Genomic DNA, 25,993 nt, shown 5'->3' on the forward strand with positions numbered 1-25,993 from the left:
TAAGGCTCTACTAAACCATACTTCCTACGTATGGTACTGATGCGATTAACACCCCAGGCCTCGAGTAAAGTCCCATCCCCACCTATGGTCCAGGTCCTAAGATTATTACACCTTTTTGTTCTTTAATTGGTGCTAATTGGCAATTTCTATATAGACTAGCTGCTTTAATTGCCTAGGCACTTGGCAACGTGTTCTAGGTAGCTATGCCCAAGAGATATCGCAGCTTCACTGTTGAATACAAGATCAGCGTTATTAAATGGCATCAAGGCAATGGCTCGGTGGTGTCAAAAACCGCCAACCAATTTAGCATTGACAGGAAGTGTGTGCGGGACTGGAATGCAAAGTACAAGGAGCTAAAGCGACACGAAGCAACTCCGAAAGGAAAGAAAGCAAGAAAGATGCACGACGAACATGAACCATTAAGTGTACAGCTTGATGACCGGGTGTTTGACTTTTTGCAAGAGAGGCGAAACTTGGCCTGGCAGTTTCTAACGTCGCAATGATAGACAAAGCAAAGCGAGTTGCTGCAGAACTAAACATTGTAGGATTTAAAGCAAGCAATGGATGGCTTGTCAGGTGGAAGCAAGGCTTTAACGTAGGACTACAGCGCACAATGAATGAGTCTCAAGCCCTTCCGGAGCATTGTCAAGATGACCTTCACGGATTTTGCCGACAAATTATCCGGTTGCATGAGACACATGACAGGTGGTTTAATTACTTGTCAATTGATTAAGTTAATTACTTCCGCCAATTAACACCTCCAGGTGTCAGGTTTTGAGTAAAGTCCCATCCCCTAGTTTACTTTTGATGCTAACCAACAATGGAGAGTGGGGTATTAATCGCATCAGTATGGTAACACTTTCCCAATACTGATCCAAATTCATAAAACAGCACTGTGTAGTAAGGTTCATCATGAGCATGATTCTAATACACAGCCAGTTCTGATGCACATAACACTGTCCTAGTATTAATGATTCCCCTTTGCCTGTCTACATGCACTTAGACTATTTTGTTGCCCTATCTCATCACTGGGTAAACGCCCCAAATGTTCCTCGACTCCATAAAAGTGCAGCATTTATCACAGTGGAGAATTTCTAGAAGAATTCTGACCACTATCCAATATTCCAGAATTCACCTTTACATGGAAGGTAATGTTCAAAAGCAAACACAACACCTGTTGTTAACAACATTGAAAACTCCTTACAAGTTTGCTAGGACTCGACATGAAAATCACCTCTAAGCAGCACTGCTTTAGTACCATTTACTGTATTACCCCACTTAGTAGGGCATGCCCTTACAAGTGAGGTATAGCAGAAAGTGTGACCAAACGATATGCAAGGTAGCGTCAATTATCCAGACAGTCAGCAAGTTAGTGTTTGCGCAATCTGCAACTTGCAACATGGCGTCTGCAGAGGAGGGAGTGTCCAAAGGAAAATGACAGTCACAGTCAGCTGATACCGATAACAAAGAAATCTGCCAGAAAGTACACAGTAAATAGGAAGCTTGTCGCCATATAGAAGAACAACGAGTATGGCGGTAACATGTCAAGAGACTCACGAGATAGCGGTGTACCCCAAACTTGTCTTTTCAGTGTTGGGTGAAGAAAGTTTGCAAACTGACATAACCAGAAGATGTTCACACAGATATCACAGGTGGGGAAGACAGCGATGAAGACAGCAGTGGAGACGAGAATAAAAGAGAAACTGTGACTAGATGTAGAGTGGAAATTTATAGCATGTCATGGTGAAAAGCTATGCATGCACTTATTGAGTAGATGTTGTGACTTACTAGTCTTTGTGTTAGTGGGTAGTGTATGTTTGAATGCATTGACATGGAACCGTGCATACATTGGCTGCAAAGTTGAGTTATCCCTCACCTCAAAGGGTGTGCTCTTATACCACGAGGTATAAGAGCAGTCTGCTAAACCTCATGCTTTAAGGACATTCCCTTCTAAACGAGGTAATACATAGTCTTGAATTTCCAGACCAGAGAGCGCGTGAACTCTAGTCTGGACCAAGTCGATACTAAAATGATTTCGGAAGTACTTATCAATAGTGATGCTAAATGGTGTCTAACAGCGTAGGATCGTTTTACCTAGATCAACATATCATTTGTAATTGCCATGAGATCTCACGAACAAAGAAGAGACGTCTGGAGTGTTTGCGGCAATATCTTGGTGGACGGCATGAAATGATGACTTTGATTCTTCGGCAGACGGCTAGCTAGTCTAACCGATCGACTAGCAAGACTACTGCTCGACCAGTTGTTAAAGGTGATGCTCTAGCGACACTGCTGTGCATATCCTGTCACCGCAAGCTTGGAAATATCGAAGAACTGAAGCTGAAACTAAAACTAAGATGTGTGCGTGCACCAGAGTCTAATCATTGTTCTGACGTGCACTTAGCCGCCCACGAGGATTTCACAAGTGTGCAATCAGCGTTAGTGCACTTAGCATAACCAATTATTGCAAAGCCAATCAGAATTTACAACCGAGATTCGGGTTGTAGGAGCTGTTTGGCTTAGAAGGCTATTTCCGAAATCATTTTAGTATCGACTTGGTCCAGACTAGAGTTCGCACGCTTCGTGCGCTCTATGGTCTGGAAGTTCGAGGCGAGGTAATACAGTATACACTGAAACAATTGACTAAGCCAGCATAAGCTGCCTTGATGCACCTCCCTGTCAGTTACCAGTGGAAGCCAAGCTAGAAACAAACCAATCTAGATCTAAAGTGAACTGAAAGTGCTAGCTTGGTCTAGCACTGTCCCAGTAAGCTATGCAAATAACCTTAGGCTGGAATGGACACTGGAATAGCAAAGGCATGTCAGCTGGTTAAAGTATCTTGAAAATGTTGTGATGTGAACACACAAAAAGATGAAAAAGCTGGTCGTTTTCATGAGATAAGGATTCAATCTCAATTGGAGAAATGCCGATACAAAAAGTACACAATGTTCTCGAAATGAATGGGTTATCAAAGCCAGTGGCCAATAGAGATACCAAATAGCTACACTTAACTCAACAAATGTCTGATACCAAACTAGCGTGTGTAAAGTCAGCCATTTAAGGTATTAGAGACATTGACATAATGGTCACCCGGTCTCAAGAAAAATTTACCTTAGCATGCCACTCTTATTGTTTGAAAGGTATCGTTGATGTGGCTGGTATTACATTACCGTGTTAGCAGGGTTCTCGCTACAGCGTGGAAGCATGTTAGCAAGGTTCTCGCTACAGCATGGCAGCGTGGTGCTGCACCACAATCCAGTAGGAGTACGCCACACTCAGAAATGGTAGTTAAAAGTCCAAATCTTAACAGCTAACAAATGTTTGAGAATTCTATACTACTGAAACACAATACTAAAGGTGACAAGAGCCACAAGTGTAGGCTCTTGCAAATAATGCGCGATGATAGCCTCGCTCCAGATGTACGCACAAGTGTTGATTGCAGTCCCGGATGCACTGCCTCTGATTTTAGTTCCGGATACCCTTCATGTGACCCGTAAAGCACACCTCTTGTCCAGGAAGTGTACACCTAGAATCTACTCTAGAATAGTCATAGCTTCATGCAAAGCAACAACAGTCGTCCACGTCATCAATGCCTGACTAGAAAGACTTTCTGTAGTTTTCTCTACAAAACTTGCGCATGCTCAATCGATGAACATTGCTAAGAAGAGCTCACTGGCGATCGAAGTTGATTTCGTTGCCAGAGCACTTGAACGTCTGTTACACGCAATAGCTACAATGCAAAGTCTACCTCACTTGAGATCGGTTCCAGCACGTATGTCCGACTGTAAAGAGCAAAGCTGCATGCGTCGCGGAACCGCTCATCCCGCCACACTCCTAAAACTCTCTAGCGAGAATCCTGGTTAGGTTTACTAAACAGTGTTATTACACATATACTTGCAATACAGTTCAACCTGGTAACCAAATCTAATTGCTAAGCCTGCAACAAAATTGCAGACAAAATGGTTGGTGCTCAATGTTTTAAAAGCCTTCCCAAATGTCACTTTGACAGCAAACAGTGTGAGCTGGAATCCTAATTTAGCCTGTCCAAAGACATTGTAGAATGTTGTTAGTTTTCTGTAAATTCATATCCAAACATGTAGCTATGCATTACGAAAAAGCAAATATCTCTGCATATCCTTTATTGCAAGCTTGTCCAAGAGAATCCAAATATGTCTGGTAACTTGTGCAAGACCCAGCTCACTCAAACTAAATCAGCTACCATATTTCCCTAAATAAATCCCTATGCAATTAACTTTTAGTACCTTTTAATGAGGAAATTAATAGAGAAAGGGAATTATTCAATAGGGAATTATTTTTAGAGATATTGATAGTTTTGTTGCATGACAGCTGTAGGTACTAAATTTACCATGCTATTTTGTGCAAAATTGATAGCAGTGAGTTGAGTCTTCAAATTGTGGGCTTTGTATTGTCTCTTAGGAAGACCTGAAGAGCAGTCCTGTGGTTTCCTAGATCTGCCATACCTATTACAATGATGTAAAAATAACAAGCGTTTAGTGGAATTTAATACACGTGTATGTTAACGTGTATTAACATGAAACCCATATCAGAATAACAGAGATCTATTAGATAAGGGCCTAATAATTCCCTATGGAAGTTAGTTGAGGGGGAATTATTTTAGACACTGATCTGTAGGAAGAGAATATTCAGGAGAGGGAATTATTTGCAGAAATATGGTAAATACAATAAATTATTTACAGTAAAACATGTACTTGCGATCACCTGAGTAGTGCGACCAGCTGGCTACTACTCTATGCACTGACCGTTTGTAATACAACATAACTTTGCTAGTGCAACCAACTGGCTAACGCGACAAGCGATAACAGTCATAGTGACCAAGACAAAGTCTCAACCTCCATAAGTCAATCGGATGCAACTTTTTACACAACCACTCTTGACGCGAACATAGTACCTCGGCCATTATATACAGGATATGTAATGTTTAGAAGCTCGAGACTAGCTTCGCATGTTACATTGTACCTCCGGCTTTGCAAGTGACCATGAAGAGGTCTAGACAAAGAGAGCTGAAGCTCAGCAAACAAGCTCAGGCTATCAAGCTTGTAGAAGAGGGGAGATCTGCCAGGCAGATCGCAATGGACTTCGAAGTTGGTAAAACCCAGATTCAGACATCATCAAACAGAAAGCCAAGCCAAAGTCATAGATGCATTTGGTAGTGGCGCTCCATCCAATCAAAAGAGAAAGCTTAGGAAACTGATAATGAGGAGATAAACAAGCAAATGTGACGCTGCTGTAAATTGGCAAGGTCTACATACATCGCACTAATGTGCTGAAAGAAGGTGGATCTTGGTGCAACATCCGGGAGACCAACATTTTTAAGACCACATGTCTAATGTGACCAATTTTTGCGGGAACAATGCGTGGTCATATTAAAAAGGTTTACTGTAATACATAAAGAAGCCGGTCTGTCTGTCTCTCTGTCTGTCTGTTTGTCTGCACATGGCAAGACGAATGAAAGGACGAGCCTAAAACATATATATCATGGTACATGTGTAACGACTGAGAATAACATGGGCTGGGTGACATATTCGAGGGTCTCCTTCGAGGGATTGACCGGCACATATGATTTCTTGAAGATGCAAATGGCATCACTCCAGACTTGGCTTGTGCACGTTGACAGCATTCCCTTAACAAGTAAAGCTGTCACTGTACCTCAAAAAGTATATTTGTGCCAATTACACCAACCTCTTGCACACCCAATTTTTACCAAGTCTAGCGGTTACACTAATGTTGTTACATCCACGTTTGCATGGTTGTAGCCAGCAGTTGCATACACATTCCAGATGTCAAATGTATATCTAAGGGACAAGGTCTTGATGTCCAAAAACTTTGTTTCTACTTAACATTGCCTGGCAACGCTACGTACTGTCTCTCTACACTTATAAGTGGACTGGCCTGAAAAATTTACTGTAGAGCATGAAGCGAACTGTCTATTCCACATAAGGTATTGTATTTAGAATATGTAATATGAGAGACTTGGTGTAATTGTCACAGCATAAATACAAAAAATCTGAATTAGAAGCATTTGTTTTGGTTCCATTTCAAACCATCACGGTTTAAAACTTTCTACGTTACATTTCCAGGCAATGCCGGGACTGCCACCTAGTAGACATAACATTTAAGAATTGGTCGGTCTGTTCGGTCTGCTTGGCAGAATTTTAAGTCCCACACAGCTTACAATTAGTCTATAGCTACCAATGCGAAGGTACAAATGTAATCTTGACATACCTTTTGCTATTCTCCTGTTAACATCCAAATGTTTGGGTGTTGATATTACAGCCTTGACCAACACCAAGATGTTTTCCAGGCCTATCAAAACGACTAGATATGGAAACACCTCCCTAGACATACAGATTCAATATACCATCAACCAAATGACTTGGCAATTAAACTACTACAAATATAAGTCTTGAATTAGGCAATAGTAATCTCAAACATAACTGCATTAAAATACAACTACCTAAGTCAATACCCGCTATTAAGAGTTGGCATCTTCCTGAATTTGACACAAACACCCAGCGACACAGTAAAAGAGGAGAGCATTGTAATTACAGCAGTGAGGCCAAGGCCCCATTTTGACTTCACCATCTCGATCTTTCCTACAAAAAATCACATTACCCAGTCAACAAGCAAGATCAAAAATGGCAAACTATATATAAGACTTCCATTACCAACAGAGAATGTGATGTACAAAAGAACAAAAACATAGAGAACAACAATAAACACAACTTCAGCCACACTAGCAAATGATCCCTGAAATAAAGAACACCAACATACCTAAATCACCTGACATGAAGTACTGTATATTCTACTATAGTTACAGTGTAAAAGAAGTGCACTGTCTCATTGCTTGCACTTATTGCATACAATTCACTGTTCAAAATCTCCGCCTCCAAAGACAGTCTGAAAGTGTTTCCATCACCTCTGAAAATAAATAACAATCATACTAATTAATAAAGTAATCGTATAAATGCAGCAAAAGCAACGGAATTTTTTCACCCAAATACTCACATCAATGAACTGTTAAGAAATAAAGTTGAAGCATATGCTTTGTTTTGTCTATTCAAATTCATATACGAATATGAACCTCCAAGTATGAGATCTAAATCAAACAAGTCATGCAATTTTAGAAACAACCTACTTTATAATATATACATTTAAGAAAAAAGAAACACCTTGGACAACAGACTTTTGCAAACAATTGAGTGACTTCAGAACTTGAGCTATGGTATTCACTTTGTTATTATCTTGCCAGAATCTAGTCAATACAGGGCAAATGATTAGATATTATACAGAAGTGTACTACACACTGCACATAACATGTGTAATGCATTACCAATCATCATCTCTACTAAATTAGTTTAAAGAAAGAATTCATAAAGCACAACTTTCTAAAGAATATATCCCACTTGCACTGCCATTGTAGTGTTGTTGTAGAAATATGCACAGTGCCAGCACGTGCAGTAGCATCAGCAGTCAATAGTAGGTGTGGTTAATAAGCATGGCTGACAATAATCTACAATTTGTATAAAGCTCAGGAGCCATGTGCAATGCTTTTAAGCTAATAGCCACATTTTCTTTTTTCAACAGTTGTTGACACTTACAACAGTGATGGCTACATTTCAAGATCTGGCAATTTTCATGTTGACACAGAGACAGACACACAAACAAACCAATTCCTTTTACCCCACTTGTGCGTGTACAAGCCTTTACTATACTTAAATTCTCATTTATAAGATCTATATTTTCATGTATTCATAAAAACATACTTACTAAAGTGTTATATGTATATATATATATATATAAGCTTTGCTAGTACACAATAAAGGAACACGACGCGAACAAAGATCTTCTTCAGAGAACTGTAGTCGACCTGGCAATGTCTATCATCCAAACTTTTTGTTTGGCCGTCCGGTTTATTTTGATGTAACCGTGTGTAAAAATTCGTTCCAGCAAAGATTTGTGTCGCATTCAGCAAGCAACGCCGGTTTTGCGGCCTTGGAAGGAGAAATTTCAAAGTGTATGAAGTACGACACCCAAGTGTTTTCATCTGGTGCTCTCTTCTTTCCACTTGCAGTTGAATCATTTGGGGCATGGTCGGATGTCAGCTTGAATACATTAAAGACTATAGCATCTAAAACTGTTTCTGTTAATTCTATTCCTTTTAGTCAGTATCTAAATAATTTGTTGCAGCAATTGTCGGTTAAGTTGTGGTCGTATAATGCACGCATGATTCTAAGTAGATTGTTGTTAGACAATAATGACAGTAATTTTAGTTTATGGGATTTGCCTGTATCGTAGATTGGTTGTATTGAAATATATATTTAGCTATATATATATATATATATATATATGTATGTATGTATGTATGTATTAAAGACGAGTATATCTTTTCAACTTCATTATGGCTATAATAATATCATAAGCATATAATCGCTACACTAGTACGAGCAATGCTTTGCAAATTTGTATAATAATGAGGTTAGCTATCATGATTTTATACTAACTAAAACTTAAGGCATTATTATTATTATTACTATTATTGATAATAAACATATACATGTGAATAGATATGCAATATGTCCATACCGCTACATGTGCAATTAAACACTAAGCACTAAAACTAGAGTGATTGTGCTAGCAACATTTGATATATAAGCAATGAGAATAACTAACTAAAGAGTCTTAGAAAAGACTATGTTAGCAAAGAACGTTACTGATGAGTTAGTGAGCTGGCAGCTAATGGCCACAGCTTGCTCAATGCCTCCTCCATACTTGCAAACTCTTTTCTTTGTTCTGCATCCTCTCAAACACATGACAGCAGACCTAATAAGTGCACAGCAGATTCTGCACAGTAGCCAGTTGATTGTCATATTGTATGTGAAACAAAGCTATTCAGCCAACATTGATGCAAGATGTTTCAAGGTGTTTGTAAGCTTACTGCATCCTCCTGTGCATGAGAATACTATAAGTGTAAAGATGCATGCTCTATCTGTCGAATTTGTTCTTCATATTTTCGTTTTTTCCTGTTCATTTTCTTGTAGTTGACTTCAATGCTGCTGTATCTGGCAGATGCTAAATTAGCATTAAAAAATCAAACATTGAAAAAGGAGTTTTGAAATCTGTCACCCCAGCATCCCTTTACCGATATGTCGAGTTGAGCTCCACTATCTTGGCAGTTAGTCTAAAGTCAAGCGCATGGCTTGTCGCTTTACTGCACAGCTGTGGAGGAGTCTTGCTTCGGACAACAAGTCGCAGAGCTTACACACGAATGCATCCATCTCGGTTGAAGGTGGCTTCAAGCAAGCGCTTGAAGCAGATGCGAGACATTACCGTACGTGTTGCAGTTCTCTTCATTTGCGGTCCTGGAGCGGGAAGCCTATGCATGGGCAGTATCGTTGTCTCTCTGAGCAACCACCCGTGGACATGAAAGAGGCCTACGGATGGCTAAAGGCAGCAAATCTTCCTGCTGCAACCGAGGGACTGGTTGTTGCTGCTCAAGACCAAGCTTTTCGGACTCAGTACTATGAGCACAAGATTATACATCATGATGTCAGTCCTACTTGCCGTATCCGCAGTGTAGGCCTGAAAACAGTCGACCACATTGTGGCAGGCTGTAGTACTTGGCACCGATGGTCTACACTGATCGACACAATCAGGTGGCCTCCATCATTCACTGGGATGTTTGTCGCCGTTTTGGGGGTTCCAGTAGAGAGCAGATGGTACCAGCATCATCCTGATAGGCTTGTGGAGACGGATGACATTACTATGATGTGGGATACCACCATCCCCACTGCAACGAAGATCAAAGCCAATCATCCACACATCTGTCTCAGAAAATAAGAAGACAAACACTTGTCTTCTTATTGATATCAGCTGTCCTGCTGATGGCAACATTGGCAAGAAACATGCTGAGAAGTTGGCAAAGTACAGCAACTTCCGAGTGGAGATAAGCCGCATGTGGCATTGTCAGACACTGGTGGTTCCGGTGATCTTGAGAGCTTTGGGCACAGTGCACGCAGGTATTGCACGGTGGCTGGACATTATTCCAGGTCATTACAACCAGCAGCACTTACAGAACAATGCTTCTGGGATCTACTCGGATCCTTCGTAAAGTCTGTCTTCTTTCTAGACAGATGTGATGGTCTAAGTACTTCTGAAGCAGGCTTTGCTTCAGGTGCTTGTAATAGACTTTACAAACCAGACTGATCTGGTTGAGCACGACATAATAAGTCACTGCTGTGGCTTAGTGGTTAGCGACAATGGCTAGCACTCCATGGTTTGGGGGTTCAAACCCCAGTGACGACAGTAAATTATGAAACTTGCCTGTCTTTCTCTCTCATGTTCTCTAGCTTTAGCCATGAGACTATGACTCGTTTCAGTCGTTGGGGAGTTTCTGTGGTCTGGCGAACGGTCCGTTGACGATTACGTTCAGTACTTTCCTGGTGGTCATTGATATCCACTAGGCATGCTGTCCACGAGTTCGTGGTCACCGTAATGCCTGCAATCTATATCAAATTGGCTAGTCATTGATCGCCGTGTGGACTACACAGAAACATGTACCCTGTTGGGCTCACCTGCCGGATTGGTGGGTGCCCAGATGGGGGTAAAGACCCCACTTACCCATTATGGAGGGGCATAACGACACATAGTAATAGTCAAAGGGGAGTTTCTGTGATCTGGCGTAGGAATTGTTGGCAATGAGGATCAGTGCTTTCCTGGTAGTCATTGATATCTTCTGGGCGTGCTGTTTAGAGTTGGCAAAATCCTGCTAGCGCACACAATAAATAATAGATAACCCAGTTACTAGCACCATATGGATTACATGGAAACATGTACCTCTCTGGGACTTACATGCTGGGTCGGTGGGCACCCAGTTGAGGGTAACGACCCCACTTACCCTACCTAGAGGGTGATGACGACAATACTTATAATTGTCACCGCTGCGGTTTAGTGGTTAGCGGCAATGGCTACCACTCCATGGTTTGGGGGTTCAAACCCCAGTGACGACAGTAAATTATGAAACTTGTCTGTCTTTCTTTCTCATGTTTCTCTAGCTTTGTCCATGATACTATGACTCGTTTTAGTTGTTGGAAAGTTTCTGTGGTCTGGCGAACAGTCTGTTGACAATGACGTTCAGCGCTTTCCTGGTGGTCATTGATATCCACTAGGTGTAATGTCCCAACTTCACGATCACCGTAATGCCTGCAATCTATATTGAATTGGATAATCATTGATCGCCGTGTGGACTACATAGAAACATGTACCCTGCTAAGCTCACCTGCCAGGTTGGTGGGTGCCCAGATGGAAGTAAATACCCCACTTGGCCATCGTGAAGGGGCATAACGACACATAATAGATTTCATCGTACTACAGCTTGCAGAGTCTATAGTGCAGTACCCAATTTGGGTCAGTAGAACACATAGCATATACGCACACACATACACAGAAATTACCACTAACTACAACTAAACCTATTTATTGTAATACAGCATTATTTTGAGTTGTTTATTATATACAGGGCATAATTTATTCTGTATCGCATTGCAGTTTGCAAGACAATTTTTGTATGTTGCGAAAGAAAGTCCGGTACGTGTCGCAGAAACTGCGATTCAGAATCAGAATGTCACATTCAAGTACAGTAGAAGTCTCATGACAGTGCACCTTTGCATAGCAAAGTGGTGAAAGGATACTATTGTTAGGTGATATTGTATACACTATATCTTTATTCAATTATGAACTATTTGTACTTGAGTGGCTATGCTGTGCACTACATGAAACAAAAGCACGTTAACAGAACTCCTGCTGAAACTATCATCTCATTAGCAGAAGGGATGTCAACAGAGAGACTTGAACAACATAGCTAATGAGACTTCCAATTTAACTACCTAACAAGGTAAAAAAGGAACAGCAGTAAGTAACAGTGTAGTCAATGTACTTACACTTTCGTGTATAGTAGTTAATGTAGAAGGTCAAAACGAACTAAAATAACAAACAATCATGCAATGTGTAGTTCCATGGACCTTTCCAATGTAAAACATCAACACAAACAGCACTGTCAACAGAAACACGAGAAGTACAAACAGCACAGCTTTTCCACATGAACTTGCACCAGTAGACTAGAAAGCATTGTCTGGGTATCTAATTATTTAATTAAATGCTTTGTTTTGCGAAAATATGTTTGCTACGAAAGTTTGCATTACTGCTACTCAAATTGCAATTTGAGTAGCAATACTGCTACAAGAGAAAGAAAAAGTAAATTATGCCCTGATATATGATAAAGAGCACAATCCTGATATTACACCAATTCTGGCCTTGGCAGATCTCCATATTGCAGATATTCCAGACAACTGGCAGCACAACGAGACAGTTCTAACAACTTCACTTTTACTGTAGAGTGCACGATGTAAGAAAGAATCTGTTCCACTATAAGTCTTGCACTACCTTCTCTGAGCAAACCATTCTTTCATAACCTCTTCTGCCTCTTTGGAAGTGTGCACTAACAAGAGCCAGCCAGCAGAGAAAGCAGAGCTAAAGAAAAAGGTTTCAGTAAAATGACTGGAAGAGGCAACAAATGGTTGTGCTTGTGTAATTCAACAATTCTGAAGGAATAAACACACGAGATGTAGATTTCAATATTTCTATCTGTAGGTTTTGCCGCATTAACTGTCAGTTTGAAGGAATGTTCCACTACATAGCATGTTGACAATCCTCAAGCTTGAATTCGATCACAACTGAACATAAGCAGTTCCTGTCTTTCCCTCTGGCCAAACTCAGCCTCCTTTCCCAAGTTCTTATAAGTAGAAAGAGAACTTATTAAAATGCACTGCTGGTACCTGAATGAATGGCAGTAAACAGTATTTTGACCTCTTCAAGACTGTTGCCGCCGTGATGTCTCGTCTATGTGTCTTCTTACTGCTAGAAACTCTTCAATTGTTGATGAGTAGTGTCACTATTATCATTAATATTGCTTGCTAAAAGTCTCTTTGGCATTCTTGCCATTCCCACAGCCACTAAAGTGCCACAACAACAAACCAGAGATGCTTGAGGACTCGTTTGTCACAGATGACAACTGGTTTAATGAAAACAACAATCTTCTCTTTTCTTGGTCCATTAGGATTGACTCTGAGCATGCATGACACGCCCCTCTTCCTGTGGTAGAGCTGGTACAGGTTGGAAGAGGCTGGAACCAGGAAGACATATCTGAAAGAGAATGAACCAATAGAATGCCTCTTCCACTTTTGGAAAAGCTGGAAAAGTGGAAGAGGCAGGAAAAGCCCAATGGAACACACCCAATTCAAATACCCACAGTTGGTCACAATAACTGTAAGTGAAAGTTCTACTAAAATATCCAATTAACTAATTTACAACCATAATGACAGGCCCATTTTAGAAGCAGAGCTACTTGGTATTGTTCTCTTAATTATATAATTTACTGAATAACTCAGTTAACAATAAGCTCTACTTCTATGTCGCTCGACAGAACTAAATATAAGCAATAGCTGAATGTTGTCATCTTTGCTGCTAGTACAGTGTACAACTGAATGTGCTTGACTTCACTGCTAAACATACGGCGATGATAGCCATTACTTTACGCACTTTTCATTTCCTCCATTACAATCACATTGTGAACTGAATGCAATCAATCAAATGTCAAATTGACCTTATAAAATTCTTTATAATGATATACAGACACACCTTGAAGAATTCCTTTGCCAAAGTAAATCTGGTCCAAGATAAAGACATTCATCTGTAATGGGAATATCTTTGTCAGATGTACTATCTGTGCAAGACAATGATGAAAGAATGTTTGGTCCATTCAAGCACACATCTCTCCATGTGAAAGCTTGATCTGATCTGAAACAAAAGAATGGTTAGAAAAGCACTATGACACTTGTGAACATATTACTGATTCCTAAATGAGAATTGACTCAGTAAATCCCTAAGAAAAAAGGCTGACTGAAAATAGTGGAAGTTTGATGAATGTTGTTTGCTTGATTCCCTGGTTATAAACACAACTTGCTGGATGGTAACCAAAGGTTTTTCAGATAACTAATAAGACAATCATCACAATCAAAATCAAATTGTAAATAGATTCTAATTTACAAGTTTATTAATAAGTTTTATAACATGCTACTCTGGTGTCCAGCTACTGCCCATTGATCAATTAATTACCTCACATTAATTAAAAAGCAGACAGCAAAGCCAAAAAAGTTACAATAATTAATTAACCTTTACTTACCCATACTGGAGGATGGTTGTGTGATGCCACAGGAACAGAGACAGTGCTCATAGATGCATTGAGTAATGACTTGTACTCAAGAGGAGCAGCACTAATGATACCCAGATGCAAAACACTGAATGCAGGAAAACTGGAACAAGAAACAATTTCTTGACAAACCACATCCTAAAATCTATTACATATTGCCAACCTAAAGGTTATGATGAAAATTCCTGAAATAAAGATAACCCAGTAAGGATGGCTAGCACAAAACAAGCCATGTTGATAGAAGAGCTTAGAGAACATCTCCTGATATTTGTGTCTCAGAATCTGCACAAATGCCACAGGAAACACTTAGCAGCACCTGATGTACCCAGTCAACAATTGCCTGCGCTTTAGCAACCATTAAACAGCAGGAACAATAGTAAGTCACAAGACATTGACGGAGAGCCGTCCCTATCACACGTCATAAGAATAGCAAGCAGACAAGTCTGAGTCATCCCGCTAATCCAAAGCTAGTGAGACGTGTGAATTGAGAATTCACTCCTCCCGTCTAGGATGATTGTGGTTACGGCAATAAAGGAATTGCTATGACGGAAACAGTGTCGACAACAGTACTTTAGAGTAGGCGGCAAGAAGTATGCTACCTCAAACACTGAAAACCGCAATCACCTCACTACACAAGATGAGATGACTGCAGAGAATTTACAGGACTAATGCACAGAATTCTAAAGCTTGATTTATAGATATCTGTAGGCATGTTAACACATATACACACCTTATCCAGCCATTGTCTGGTTTCTATACCTTGGTAACTACCTGGAATACTCACGCATTTTATGTACGCACACATGGGTTCCGGTCTTTTATGAACACGTGCTGACGCCAGTCGCAACTCGCTAACAAATTTCACCTTCGTTTAAAAACGCAGAAAGTTGCCAACACGAGTATTAGCAGTTGACAAAGGCCTAGAGTCTAAGCACGTGCAGAGTTCCTCGAGACATGAAGTTTTTGATTCAAAGTGTCTGCTACATCAACACTGCACGAGCACCAACCTGTGCCGTTTGGAACCTTGAGTGCATTACGTCATGAATGGTGTCTCTCGATTTGTCTCCCATTTCCCACAATGGTGCAAAGCTGTCCACTACGGTGAGAATGGAGCCTCACCACCTGATAACACTAAGATGCACCGACAAAGCGGCGAGACGACTAAGCGGCTGATGGAGTCCTCGTCACCGCTGCATTTGCCGTGCTAACGAACCGCTGAAATATACATTCACCTCGCCCCCATATGATGCACGTGACCATATTGTTGTGTGATTTTGTTTGGCAATAAATTTTTGAGGATGGTCAATCCGGGGAATGACGAGGGCGGAGTGAGAGGGTCTTACTAATCTGATCGATATCGTGAGACCACAAATTTAATTAACCATGCATATGGCACGGAAAACCCTGTGGAAACAACCAGTGAGCGGATATACAACGACAGTCTTAGAATTTACCCGCCATATCGGCCGAAAGAAAGTACATACATATAGTAGGGTCTGACTATTGTCTAACGCGCGTCTAGCTGGGACCGCCAGTGCACTGGCCTCGGCCTTCCAGACCCGTGTAACGCTAAATTCAAGAGCTGCACGGGTCTGGAAGGCCGAGGCTAGCGGAAAAACAGTCATGTGTAATTACGGTACTTCAAAACGTTGGCATAAAACGAGATTGTCAAGCACTTGATTGAAAACGTCATACTTGTTTAAGTGGAGTGTTTTCAACGTCTAGCAGTGACCTGACGTCGATTTCATTAATATTAATGAATACGGGTACTTTATATGCATAACCACACGTGCACTTGTGCGTTTAGAGTGTAAACATGTTGAGATGTCGCTTGGTTAGGAGGATTTTCCTGAGACTCGCTCAACCATTCAGCACAAATTGTAGTGGAAAAGTTAGAATAGGATGTGCGTCTGGATTTTGGGGAGACACGTCAGTGGCCAGTAAGTTGTGCGGTTACTTAACGTAATAAAAATGGTCGATTGTAGGGTTGAATAACAGAATGCAGTCGAGTGTATTATATAACTAGATCTAAAGCCATGTGGAACTCAATCGTGACAGTACAGTACTTTCGGCTCAATTCCAATATCCTTGGTAATATTTGGGTTTAGACTATGACTGTGTAATAAAAATTAGGCCTAGACTTAGATAAGGATTGGACTTAGAGTTAGGATTAGATTTGTGTAACAGTAACACTAGGTAGGTATACTGGAGCTGCTAATATGAATTTCTAAATAATATTTTCCTTGCACTATAATATACCGTATTCGCCTGTAATAACGCCCTGGGCGTATAGAAAAGAAATCCTTTTTTCTCGGCGTATACTAGGGCATGGGCGTCATTTTGGTCTTAGTCGTATACATGGTTACAAAATGCTGTCGTTTGGCCAATCATCATCTAAAATTCTTGAGGACAGAAATACCACAGATGCTTGCAATTATCCATTTGCAAGATCAAAGGCACTGGTATCCGTACAACATCAACATACTCACAGAAACTAAACACTATACACACACATTGTCAGCCTGAAGCCCGTCAAGAGCATCAGGGTCAGTAATTGCAACGAAGACATGAGTCTAGCAGTAAGAACTTTCACTCAACACTGACACCAGCTCATCAAACGCACACAGACAGACGAATGTTCTGCGGACCCCTTTTTGTTTTGTCTGCGCATGCGTATCCTGGGCTTATACTTGGGCATGGGCGTATAGTTGGACATGGGCGTTTTTTGGGCTAAAAGTTCTGACCTGTTGCACATGTGCGTATACACGGGCATGTGCGTTATTTCGGTATGGGCGTTATTTGGGTATGGGCGTTATTACGGCAAATACGATAGTGCAGTTCCCTCAAGCACAAAATATGGCCATAGTAGGTGTAACATAAGTAGGCGTAGTCATACAAAACCTTTAACCAGGTCTCATCTCAACAACTAAACACTGAAAACTTACTAGATAACCTTACAGCTAGGGTCAGTGGCAGATCGAGAGTTTGGCTAAAGTGGGAGAAGGGCACAAGTGACTACAAGTTGGTATGATGTCATCAACTTTATGCCGTCACACATTTTCTGTGTGACTCAACATCCGAACAGGTATGATTATGAACCAGTTAGGACATGATTTTATGTTTTAGTCACTACAGTTCTGTCATGATTTCTCTTGAATGTAAATTTAGACACTGCTTAATTTAAGGACATATAAAAGAGTGAAAACCGCAGGCATGATGGTCATTTGCTGTTTGCAAGCAGCCATTCAATTAATTAAATTACAGGAAAAACATACACTGCAGTACATAGGGAGCAGTCAGCAGAAAGGCACAAATCATATTCAGTTCATCCATTTCGACACACACCAGTTCTCCCAAATAACGTCACTTCAATTGGTTTCTTTGTTCAGGGATCAACACTATATTTAGTCAATGCCTACTGGTAAAGTCAGTCCAAGTACTAAACCGTTATTGTACATTTGTTTACTGTATTTCTTCGATTAAATGCCACGTTGTTTATTTTTTAGCTAGGGCGTTAACTGTAGTGTATAAATGAGGGCGGCGCTTATTTAAGCGCTTTTTGTCCGTGCTTTAGGAGACTGTATGTATTCCTACACGCTGTAGGTTCGACACCTTTTCAGGAGAACAACACAACATACTATGCATTTCACGCTTTGAGACATCATACAGTAAAACAGGTGAATTGTATCCGGGTAGTCTAAAGAAACGTTTGCCTCATGTATGCCTCTGAAGAAGTCGTATGACTTTTCCTTCAAACTTTGAGCTAGATATATTGGAATTCATTGAAATGTGGCTTTTACTCGAGGGCAGCATTTGTATTTTATCTGTACTCTCAGCTGTGATATTTAAACAAGGACGGTGTTTGATTGAGGGCGATGATTAATTGAAGAAGTATGGTACTCTACTATACTGTAATAACAGTAATGTTATACAGATGATAGCTGCTTTGCAACAGCTTTCTGGAGACAATTTCCAGAATAATTAGTAAACCAACAAATAGCTGATTGATTACTGTAGTCCAGTACACATCGCTATGTTATAAAAGCTTTCAAGGAAAACTGTACAGAATGCTGAGTTATTGTTCATGCCATTTAACTAATGGCAGTGGCGTTACTTATGCACTTAGTCTGAGCATAACAGAAATGTTTGCTCTACCTGTGCTAATGAATATGCAGGCTAAGAATTAAGTTGTGTGGACTCTTTAGGTATGAGCAGCCTCAGTGTTACAGACTGCGACAGTCACAGTTTGTGTCTCTGGACCAGACTTACTGTTAGGTTTGCTTGATCAGTGTAGGAGTCAATTGCCCTTTTGATTTGGCAGATTGACAAGACTGTGAAGTTACCATATCTACTGCGTATGATAATCAGTATCAGTCAGTAAATGGGCTTGCCGGAGTATTACTACAATCTTGGTGCTGCTGGTGCTGCAAAATTTTGGCTTGGTGCTAAGCAGTGTCATAGTAGTAGATGGGCAGCCCTGATCTTAGTCGAGTCGCTTCTCGCTAACACCTATGGTTCTGGAAACAGAGACTTCTAGATATTGCTGACCTTGAATATTTGGTACACAACACAATGTGGTGAAACATAATTTCAGCTATTTAATTGCCTACTGCTAAACCAGAAAGTCTACATTAGTAGGCAACTGGCAAAGTCCATGTGAAGGTGGTAGACAGCCATGGCCATGCAGTTGATGTCCTTTCGACTATTGACTCCCTTATTTGTTATGGAGTTATTCAAGGAACTAAGTGTCAGCAATGTCTTCTAAGATGTGTTGTTTTCCAAGTTTAGATTTATGTCACTGGATACCAGCTATGCAGCAGAATTAAAATATCTACTTAGTTGGTCAGTTGCCCAAAAAATAGTTTAAGTTAAGGCTACAGAAGTTTGATCTTCTGTTTTGACAACTTAGATGTTTCTGTTTTATGCTGGAAAGGTCTATTATACTGTTTATCATAAAAAGCAATGCAAGTCATTCTTAACATGTTATGGACAGAATACTATCTGGGCTTTCTTGTTGCTTTATTGGAAGTACAAATACAATGGTTTTTCAGCTAGGTGTTTGTTTTTCAGAGCCTTATGAAATGTAATCGCTTTAAACAAAATTCCCATTATGTACAATGCAAGGGCCAGTGTTGACATGTTGATGTCACTGAGGGATGTATGCATGTGCTGGGCAAAAGAAACTGAACATCGAAAGTGGTTTGGCAGATGCAACTCGGATCAGTCAGCTTATTATTTGAGGAAGGAATTGCCAGCATTGTGGGCCATGAAAACTGCTGTTGGCAACTTCGTCTCTTATGACACTTAATGTGACTCATTTGACAGCCTTACACTGTGTTTTGAGATTCTAAATTCTTACGTGCTGTTATGACCACTGTGAAATTATGGGCATGCGAATGTGTGTGTGTGTGTGTGTGTGTGTGTGTGTGTGTGTGTGTGTGTGTGTGTGTGTGTGTGTGTGTGTGTGTGTGTGTGTAGTAGTAGTAGTACATACTATAGAAGACTGTTTATCTCAAAGTTGTTACAACCTAGAAACTTGTTGCTATAGAGGAAGCTTTTACATACAGTAGTAGTATGTAGTAGTGTGTTAGCAGATGCCGTTTGATTGTTCAAATACACCAGTTCTCTCAGTAGTAGTAGTAGTAGTAGCAGGGTTCTCCCCAGAAATTTGAGAAGGGATAGCGGGTTATCATAAAGGAGTGACCGGAAGTGGTAATTAGCGACCGGAAGTGGGAATGGCCATGCATTTATTTATTTATTTATTTAATCCCTGTTGCAACTTTCTGTGGCCGACAACTGTGCTTTCAGACAACAAAACATCCCATCCCCATTAACAGTGTCCACAACTTGCAGCCATGGGAAATCTTTTACCCATTGGCTATCAACACCGCTCTTTCGTCGCTTTGACGCCGATTCAGATTCTCTAGGGCCTTCAGACTCCTTGCAAAGAGCAGCTTGGTCACGCTCAAGGGCCACTGTAGTTGCTACCTACAACATACTTAATTAATTGGTAACTAGACTTCCTGAAACAGAACTGGAGGTCTGGGAACGGAACATTCTCTCATACTGTACCTGTTCATCAGAGTCTTCAGGTGAATTTGTAGGCGTCTGTTTCTGTGATGGACATCTGCATATCGTTCAGATCTTGGGAGCACATTGGCTGACGTTGTCGGTATGTGATCTGAATAACGTACTGACGGAAATGATGTGCTTTCACAACTAGGGATGCCGTTAGTTCTATGGACAGCAGTATGACTGAATAACTTTCACGGGTTTATGGTGATCTATGTAGATACAACTACTGTACACTTGTCCAAGAGACTGAAAGCTATGTACACCTGTCAAGTGTTTTTGTCACTTGATAGTGGCGGCTTCAGCTTTCTTGTGGCTTCCGCTTCCTTATTATGCGTATAGAGTGACTAAGAGTATGTAAGGTTAGCACACTACCTTTCTCTACTCTGCAATGCATGTATTGTAAGTGCAATGTTGCCCTATTTTCGCGTCTTCCTTTGCCTAGTACAGACTTTACTTCAACTTCGAAAACTAGCTAAGCTCTAGACATTACTAAGATGTATCCCTGATACGCCTTGATTGCTCATTCCTGAGGTAAGGCGTATGGGGCCTATACACTAAATGGCCTGGGGAGAACCCTGAGTAGTAGTTTTACTCATCAAAAGCATCCACCGGTCATATCCATACTACAAAAGCTGCTACAATGGTACTCAATATAACACCATATCAATCCATTTAAACAAACCTACTTAAGTCAACATCACAATCTACTTATTATTATTATTATTAGTAGTAGTAGTAGTAGTAGTAGTAGTAGTAGTACAATACATTTCAACAAACTAAATACTAGTAATGGTAGTTCTATTTCTAAAACATGAAAAAACACACCCAAGTGCAACAAAACAAAAAAACCATGACAACACACTAACCATATTAACCATGGTCGCCACCTATTCATTTAGGTGGGCCTCACTCTCAACAAGTCCTAATAAGTCAAGTTTGACAGGTTTATATACAGAAGATCTAGTACCACGAATGCAAACAATAGATGATCGAAGCAAGGCAAAGCTCAGACGGCATCGAATCAGTTGCATCATTTTGCTGTAGTTCTCTCTATATTTTTCAGCAAGTAGGTCTGCCAGTTGCTTGTAAAGGGTTGTGGCTTCAGGGCCTGTGCTTCCTGTGGAACTAAAAACCAGTGGAGTGAATGATTCATGTTCAACTTAGCATATGCAGTCAGCATAAGCACGCTTCTCATTCTCTTGAACAGTAAAAACTGACTTCAGATTAGAGTGTTTGAAGTTGGAGCAGTAGTAGTAGTGGTAGTGGTAAGGGTAGTGGTAGTGGTAGTGGTAGTAGAGTGGTGTGCATGCGTAGTCCGGGTTCTGTTAGTCCACAAGTTCACTGTTGTATAGCAGTATAGTATGTCAGTGTAACAAGCTGAGTTGTGGAGTACACTGGTGTGCGGAGTACACTATTCATAAGTAGAGTACTACAAAGTGGCGACAAGGATATTGTGTGGATTAGACGCGAAGAGAGTTGTCTGTGAGAAAGAATGGCAACTGTGACCTTTGCGATTGGGAATATTGATGAATATGACGAACGGAAAGAAGACTTCAACACGTACATAGAAAGGTTAGAACACTGGAGGTCGGCAAATGCTATCAAGGTCTCGATTGCCGCTGGAGACAGTGAACAACAGGAGCCGGATAGGCGTGTGAGTGTTTTGTTGACAGGAATTGGTGCAAAGCCATACAGTGTTCTCAGGGATTTATTGACGCGAGCGAAGCCTAGGGAGAAGAACTGCAATGACCTAATTGACACACTGAGATTACACTTCAAGTAAAGAGCATTGGTAATAGTTGAAAGATTCTGATTTTACCAGTGAAACCAACAGGCGGGTGTGCGTGTAATGAGCTATGTAGTAGCGCTAAAATAATTAACAGGTTGGTGTGAGTTGGTACATTGCTCGATGAAGCGTTGGGATAAATTGGTGTGTTGGCTGAGAAATGAAGCCATCCAGAAGTGTCTATTGTCTGAGAAGAATTTAACATTTCAGGAGGCAGTTGAAACCACACACACTATGGAACTGGTAGCCAAAAACACAGCAGAGTTTACTGGTCAAATATCATCTGAAGCTTCACAAGTGCATGGCATTGGGATCACTTGGAACAAGGGTGGTATGAAGGTGCAACCAAGCAACAGGGTAGCAGATGGTCATGAAACCACAAGGGAAGGCAGAATGTCATCGATGTGGCGGAAAGCATGACGCTCAGGAATGGGGTTTTACGAAAGCCAAGTGTTTTGCTTGTGAGAGAGTTGGGCACATGAAGACCATGCACAGCAACAAGTCTCTAGAGACTAGTACGTGGAAGAAGAAGAAGATTCAAAGGAGAAGGTTGGGATCTCTTACTTACAGAGTAGCACAAAAGACCAGGGGAAGCAAGACATGAAGGAATCAGGTGGGATACACACTATTGGTTAGTTCATCCCTAACTATACTGTTCAAGTCCAGATAACAAGGCAGCCCATGAAGATGAAGCTAGACACAGGGACAGTCGTATCAATCATATCAGAGGAGTGGTATTGGATACACTTGTGTCAGTATTCACTAAAAGAGACAAACATGCGGCTGAAATGCCATCAAGGGACCAGTCTACAAGTGAAAGGAGTGGTCTTGGCACCAATGAAATATAAGAAGGGAGATCAAACCTTACCTATTATAGTAGTTGTAGAAGGTAACAGGTCTGCACTGCATGGAAGGAACTGATTGAAGAAATATAGTTAAATTGGGCTAACGTTTTCCAACTGACAGAGGAGCCAAAGAAGTCATTTCACAGGCAGGTGGGGATACTGCTTCATAAGCACAAGGCAGTGTTTGAAGGGGTATGGAGCAATAAGGGGATTCAAGTCCACTGGACACTTGAGGCCAACTGCCAGACCTGTGTTCAAGAAAGCTCATCCAACTCCATTTGCTCTCAGCGAGCAATTTCAGTGTAACTGGACAGATTAGAAGCACACAACGTTCTGACTAAAGTTGATTGTTTAGAATGGGCAACACCAACTGTAAATATACACAAGGCAGATGGGAGTGTATGGATATGCGGGACTACAAAGTCACAGTTAACCCACTGGTTGATATTGACCATTATCCGTTGCCTACTGCTGAGGATATTTTTGCAAAATTGGCTGAGGTCGACAGTTTAGTAAACTGGATTTGTCCCATGCATGTAGTCAATTGGAGTTGAATGACCAGTCCATGTACTTTCTAACAATCAGCACACATCAAGGATTGTACAAACCAAACAGACTACTCATGGCGTAAGCTCAGCATCAGCAATCCTCCAACGAGTGATGGATCAGTTGTTGGTTGGATCCCAGGGAGTTGCCTGTTATCTCGATGATATCACCACGGCGGGATCAGAAAAAGAGCACTACCGAGTTTTTGGAAGAGGTTCTAAATAGGTTGGAGAAGGCAGGAGTACGACTGAAGGGAAATGCAAATTTTTTAGAATCTGGTCGAGTATTTTGGGCATATAGTAGATGCCAGAGGTTTGCATTCCACAGGAGAAAAGGTGAAGGCTCTACAGAAGGCACCAAGGCCTATGAATAAAGCTGAGCTGAGCAGCTATTTGGGGCTGTTAGGGTATTATATGAAATTCTTACTGAATGCAGCCACATTTCTACACTTGAACGTTTGCTATCTGGGCAGCTTGAAACTACTGCCTGTATCTCAGAATTACCCATATCTAGGATAAACACTTTTTACAAGCAGTAGATCAGTTTCAACTTTGAATGGTGGTGAAGCTCTTCCTCATGTAAAAATTACATTACACAGAAGTGAATATGTACGTACTGTTCGTGTATATCCATGTTTTAGCAACTGGCGTCTCATTCTAGCTGCCTTTTGCACCATTTCTTGATGAGCAACAGATGATCAGCGTCCGTGTTTTGACACTCCAACCATTAAGGGCCTCTTCCCTTTCGTCGTTGTCTCATGGGTATCTGGTATATAGACGTACTCGTATCTTGGATGTCCAGATAAGAGATGTTTGAGTGTACAATCTGTGAATGAACTCAAGAAAGAGAAAGCAAAGTGGCATTGGAACTAGAAGTGTGAAGTCACATTTCACAGGAGCAGGAGATGATTCTAAAGCACCTATTGTGTGTCGTTGTGATGGAAGCAAGCCAGTAAAATTGGCTTGTGATGTGGTGGCATATGGCTTGGGAGCTATATTATCGCACCTGACAGCAGGAGTAGGGTTTGTGTGCATCTGTGTGTGTGTGTGTGTGTGTGTGTGTGTGTGTGTGTGTGTGTGTGTGTGTGTGTGTGCATGCGTGTGTTTGTGTGTGTGTGTGTGTGTGTGTGTGTGTGTGTGTGTGTGTGTGTGTGTGTGTGCATGCGTGTGTTTGTGTGTGTGTGTGTGTGTGTGTGTGTGTGTGTGTGTGTGTGTGTTTGCAAAGAAATATTTCATGTTGTGTCAGCATGAATGTGCTGAGAATCTGCAGTGTGTCATTAACTGTTCTCAAGTTAGTACCAAATCCTTGACTTATGAGTGCTTCAAACAGCATATGAGCAATACCATCAAGATTGTATGTAGAATAGCTGTTCGAGTATATTGCCATTGTTTACACATACAGTAGTAACATCTTTCTATCACTGCAGTGTTGTGGCTGTTTATTTAAATTCAGATATACAGTACATCTTATTTCCAACTTGCACCTTTTTGTGTGAAATATCAGACTTGTAGGACTGCTTATCTGACAGTTGCACTGGATTTAGGTTATACTGTGTACCATATGCTTCTCCAACCAGTCTTTTTATGGTGACAACTGCAAACTTTGGCGTGGTTTGTTGGACTTTTTCAGTGGTTCTTGGTCTATCAAGGTTGGCTGTCCCAGCTTTTAGAGATGTTTAGTTTTGAGGAAACAAAGAATGCTGACACAAGTCACCTGTTTATTGCAACTTGCAATTACACAATGCAGATTCATTCTCTAGATGGATAATGTTTCTCTAATGGCATCAGCATGTGAACACGACTTCTTTCTGAAGATGGAGTGTGCAAGGTTTTGACTAGCATTGTTCCTATTGTCTCAAGTGTGCAAAAAAGTACATGTAAATATTGTAGTTCGGTACGTAACAATAAGTTATAAACTTCGGCTTACTGATAGTTTATAATGTTTGTTTAATTACAGGAGGATGATAAGTTTTTGTTTGTAAGTTTTGGTTCAGTTGTAGTAATAAGACTTGGCACATATCAAACAGATGGAAAAGCACCTACAATGGCCAAATTCATTTCTCATGTCTCACATCTTGATATGTTTATGATATTGATGATATGTACATTGTGCTAGTTAGTTGAGCCAATTAGAAGAGAGTGAGAAAGAGACTGACATCCTGCACATATTTGCCTCAATCAGCGATCATGTGTGACGCCATTGCCTAGCAGGTTGTTTACGTCACGGCTGGTGGTACTATCCGTATGTTTTTCACGTGTCAGTTAACTATTAAGTACACGTGACAGGGATATTTTTTGATCTAAGAAATATATTGAAATATAGGCTGCTCTGAAAGCTTCTCGTTGTTAAATATATGCATGACTCATTGGCTATGTTTAGATTTCTTTACTTTCTTAGAGAAGTTCAAAAAGAATGCACACAAGTATAAAAACATTT

At 40.8% G+C, this 25,993-nt stretch overlaps 1 protein-coding gene and 1 long non-coding RNA gene across 2 annotated transcripts; one reads left to right on the forward strand and one right to left on the reverse strand.

The window, feature by feature from the left end:
• Nucleotides 1–810: 810 nt before the first annotated feature.
• LOC134191819 (sterol regulatory element-binding protein cleavage-activating protein-like) lies at nt 811–15,530 on the reverse strand. The gene is made up of 13 exons (XM_062660440.1): nt 15,313–15,530; nt 14,469–14,587; nt 14,279–14,408; nt 13,946–14,088; nt 13,735–13,893; nt 7,212–7,294; nt 7,048–7,138; nt 6,858–6,960; nt 6,708–6,789; nt 6,509–6,635; nt 6,265–6,377; nt 5,591–5,688; nt 811–924 (listed from the first exon to the last, which is right to left on the reverse strand). Exons 1-13 carry the CDS (start codon nt 15,373–15,375, stop codon nt 811–813), a joined length of 1,425 nt encoding a protein of 474 aa, XP_062516424.1. The 5' UTR covers nt 15,376–15,530.
• Nucleotides 15,531–16,100: 570 nt separating this feature from the next.
• On the forward strand, nt 16,101–25,855 carry LOC134192596 (uncharacterized). Its single transcript, XR_009971949.1, has 3 exons — nt 16,101–16,245; nt 25,101–25,450; nt 25,514–25,855. It is a non-coding gene; the product is annotated as an uncharacterized LOC134192596 (long non-coding RNA).
• Nucleotides 25,856–25,993: the final 138 nt, after the last annotated feature.

The sequence above is a fragment of the Corticium candelabrum genome, chromosome 16 (genome assembly GCF_963422355.1).
Source record: "Corticium candelabrum chromosome 16, ooCorCand1.1, whole genome shotgun sequence".
In the NCBI taxonomy this organism is placed as follows: Eukaryota; Metazoa; Porifera; class Homoscleromorpha; order Homosclerophorida; family Plakinidae; genus Corticium; species Corticium candelabrum.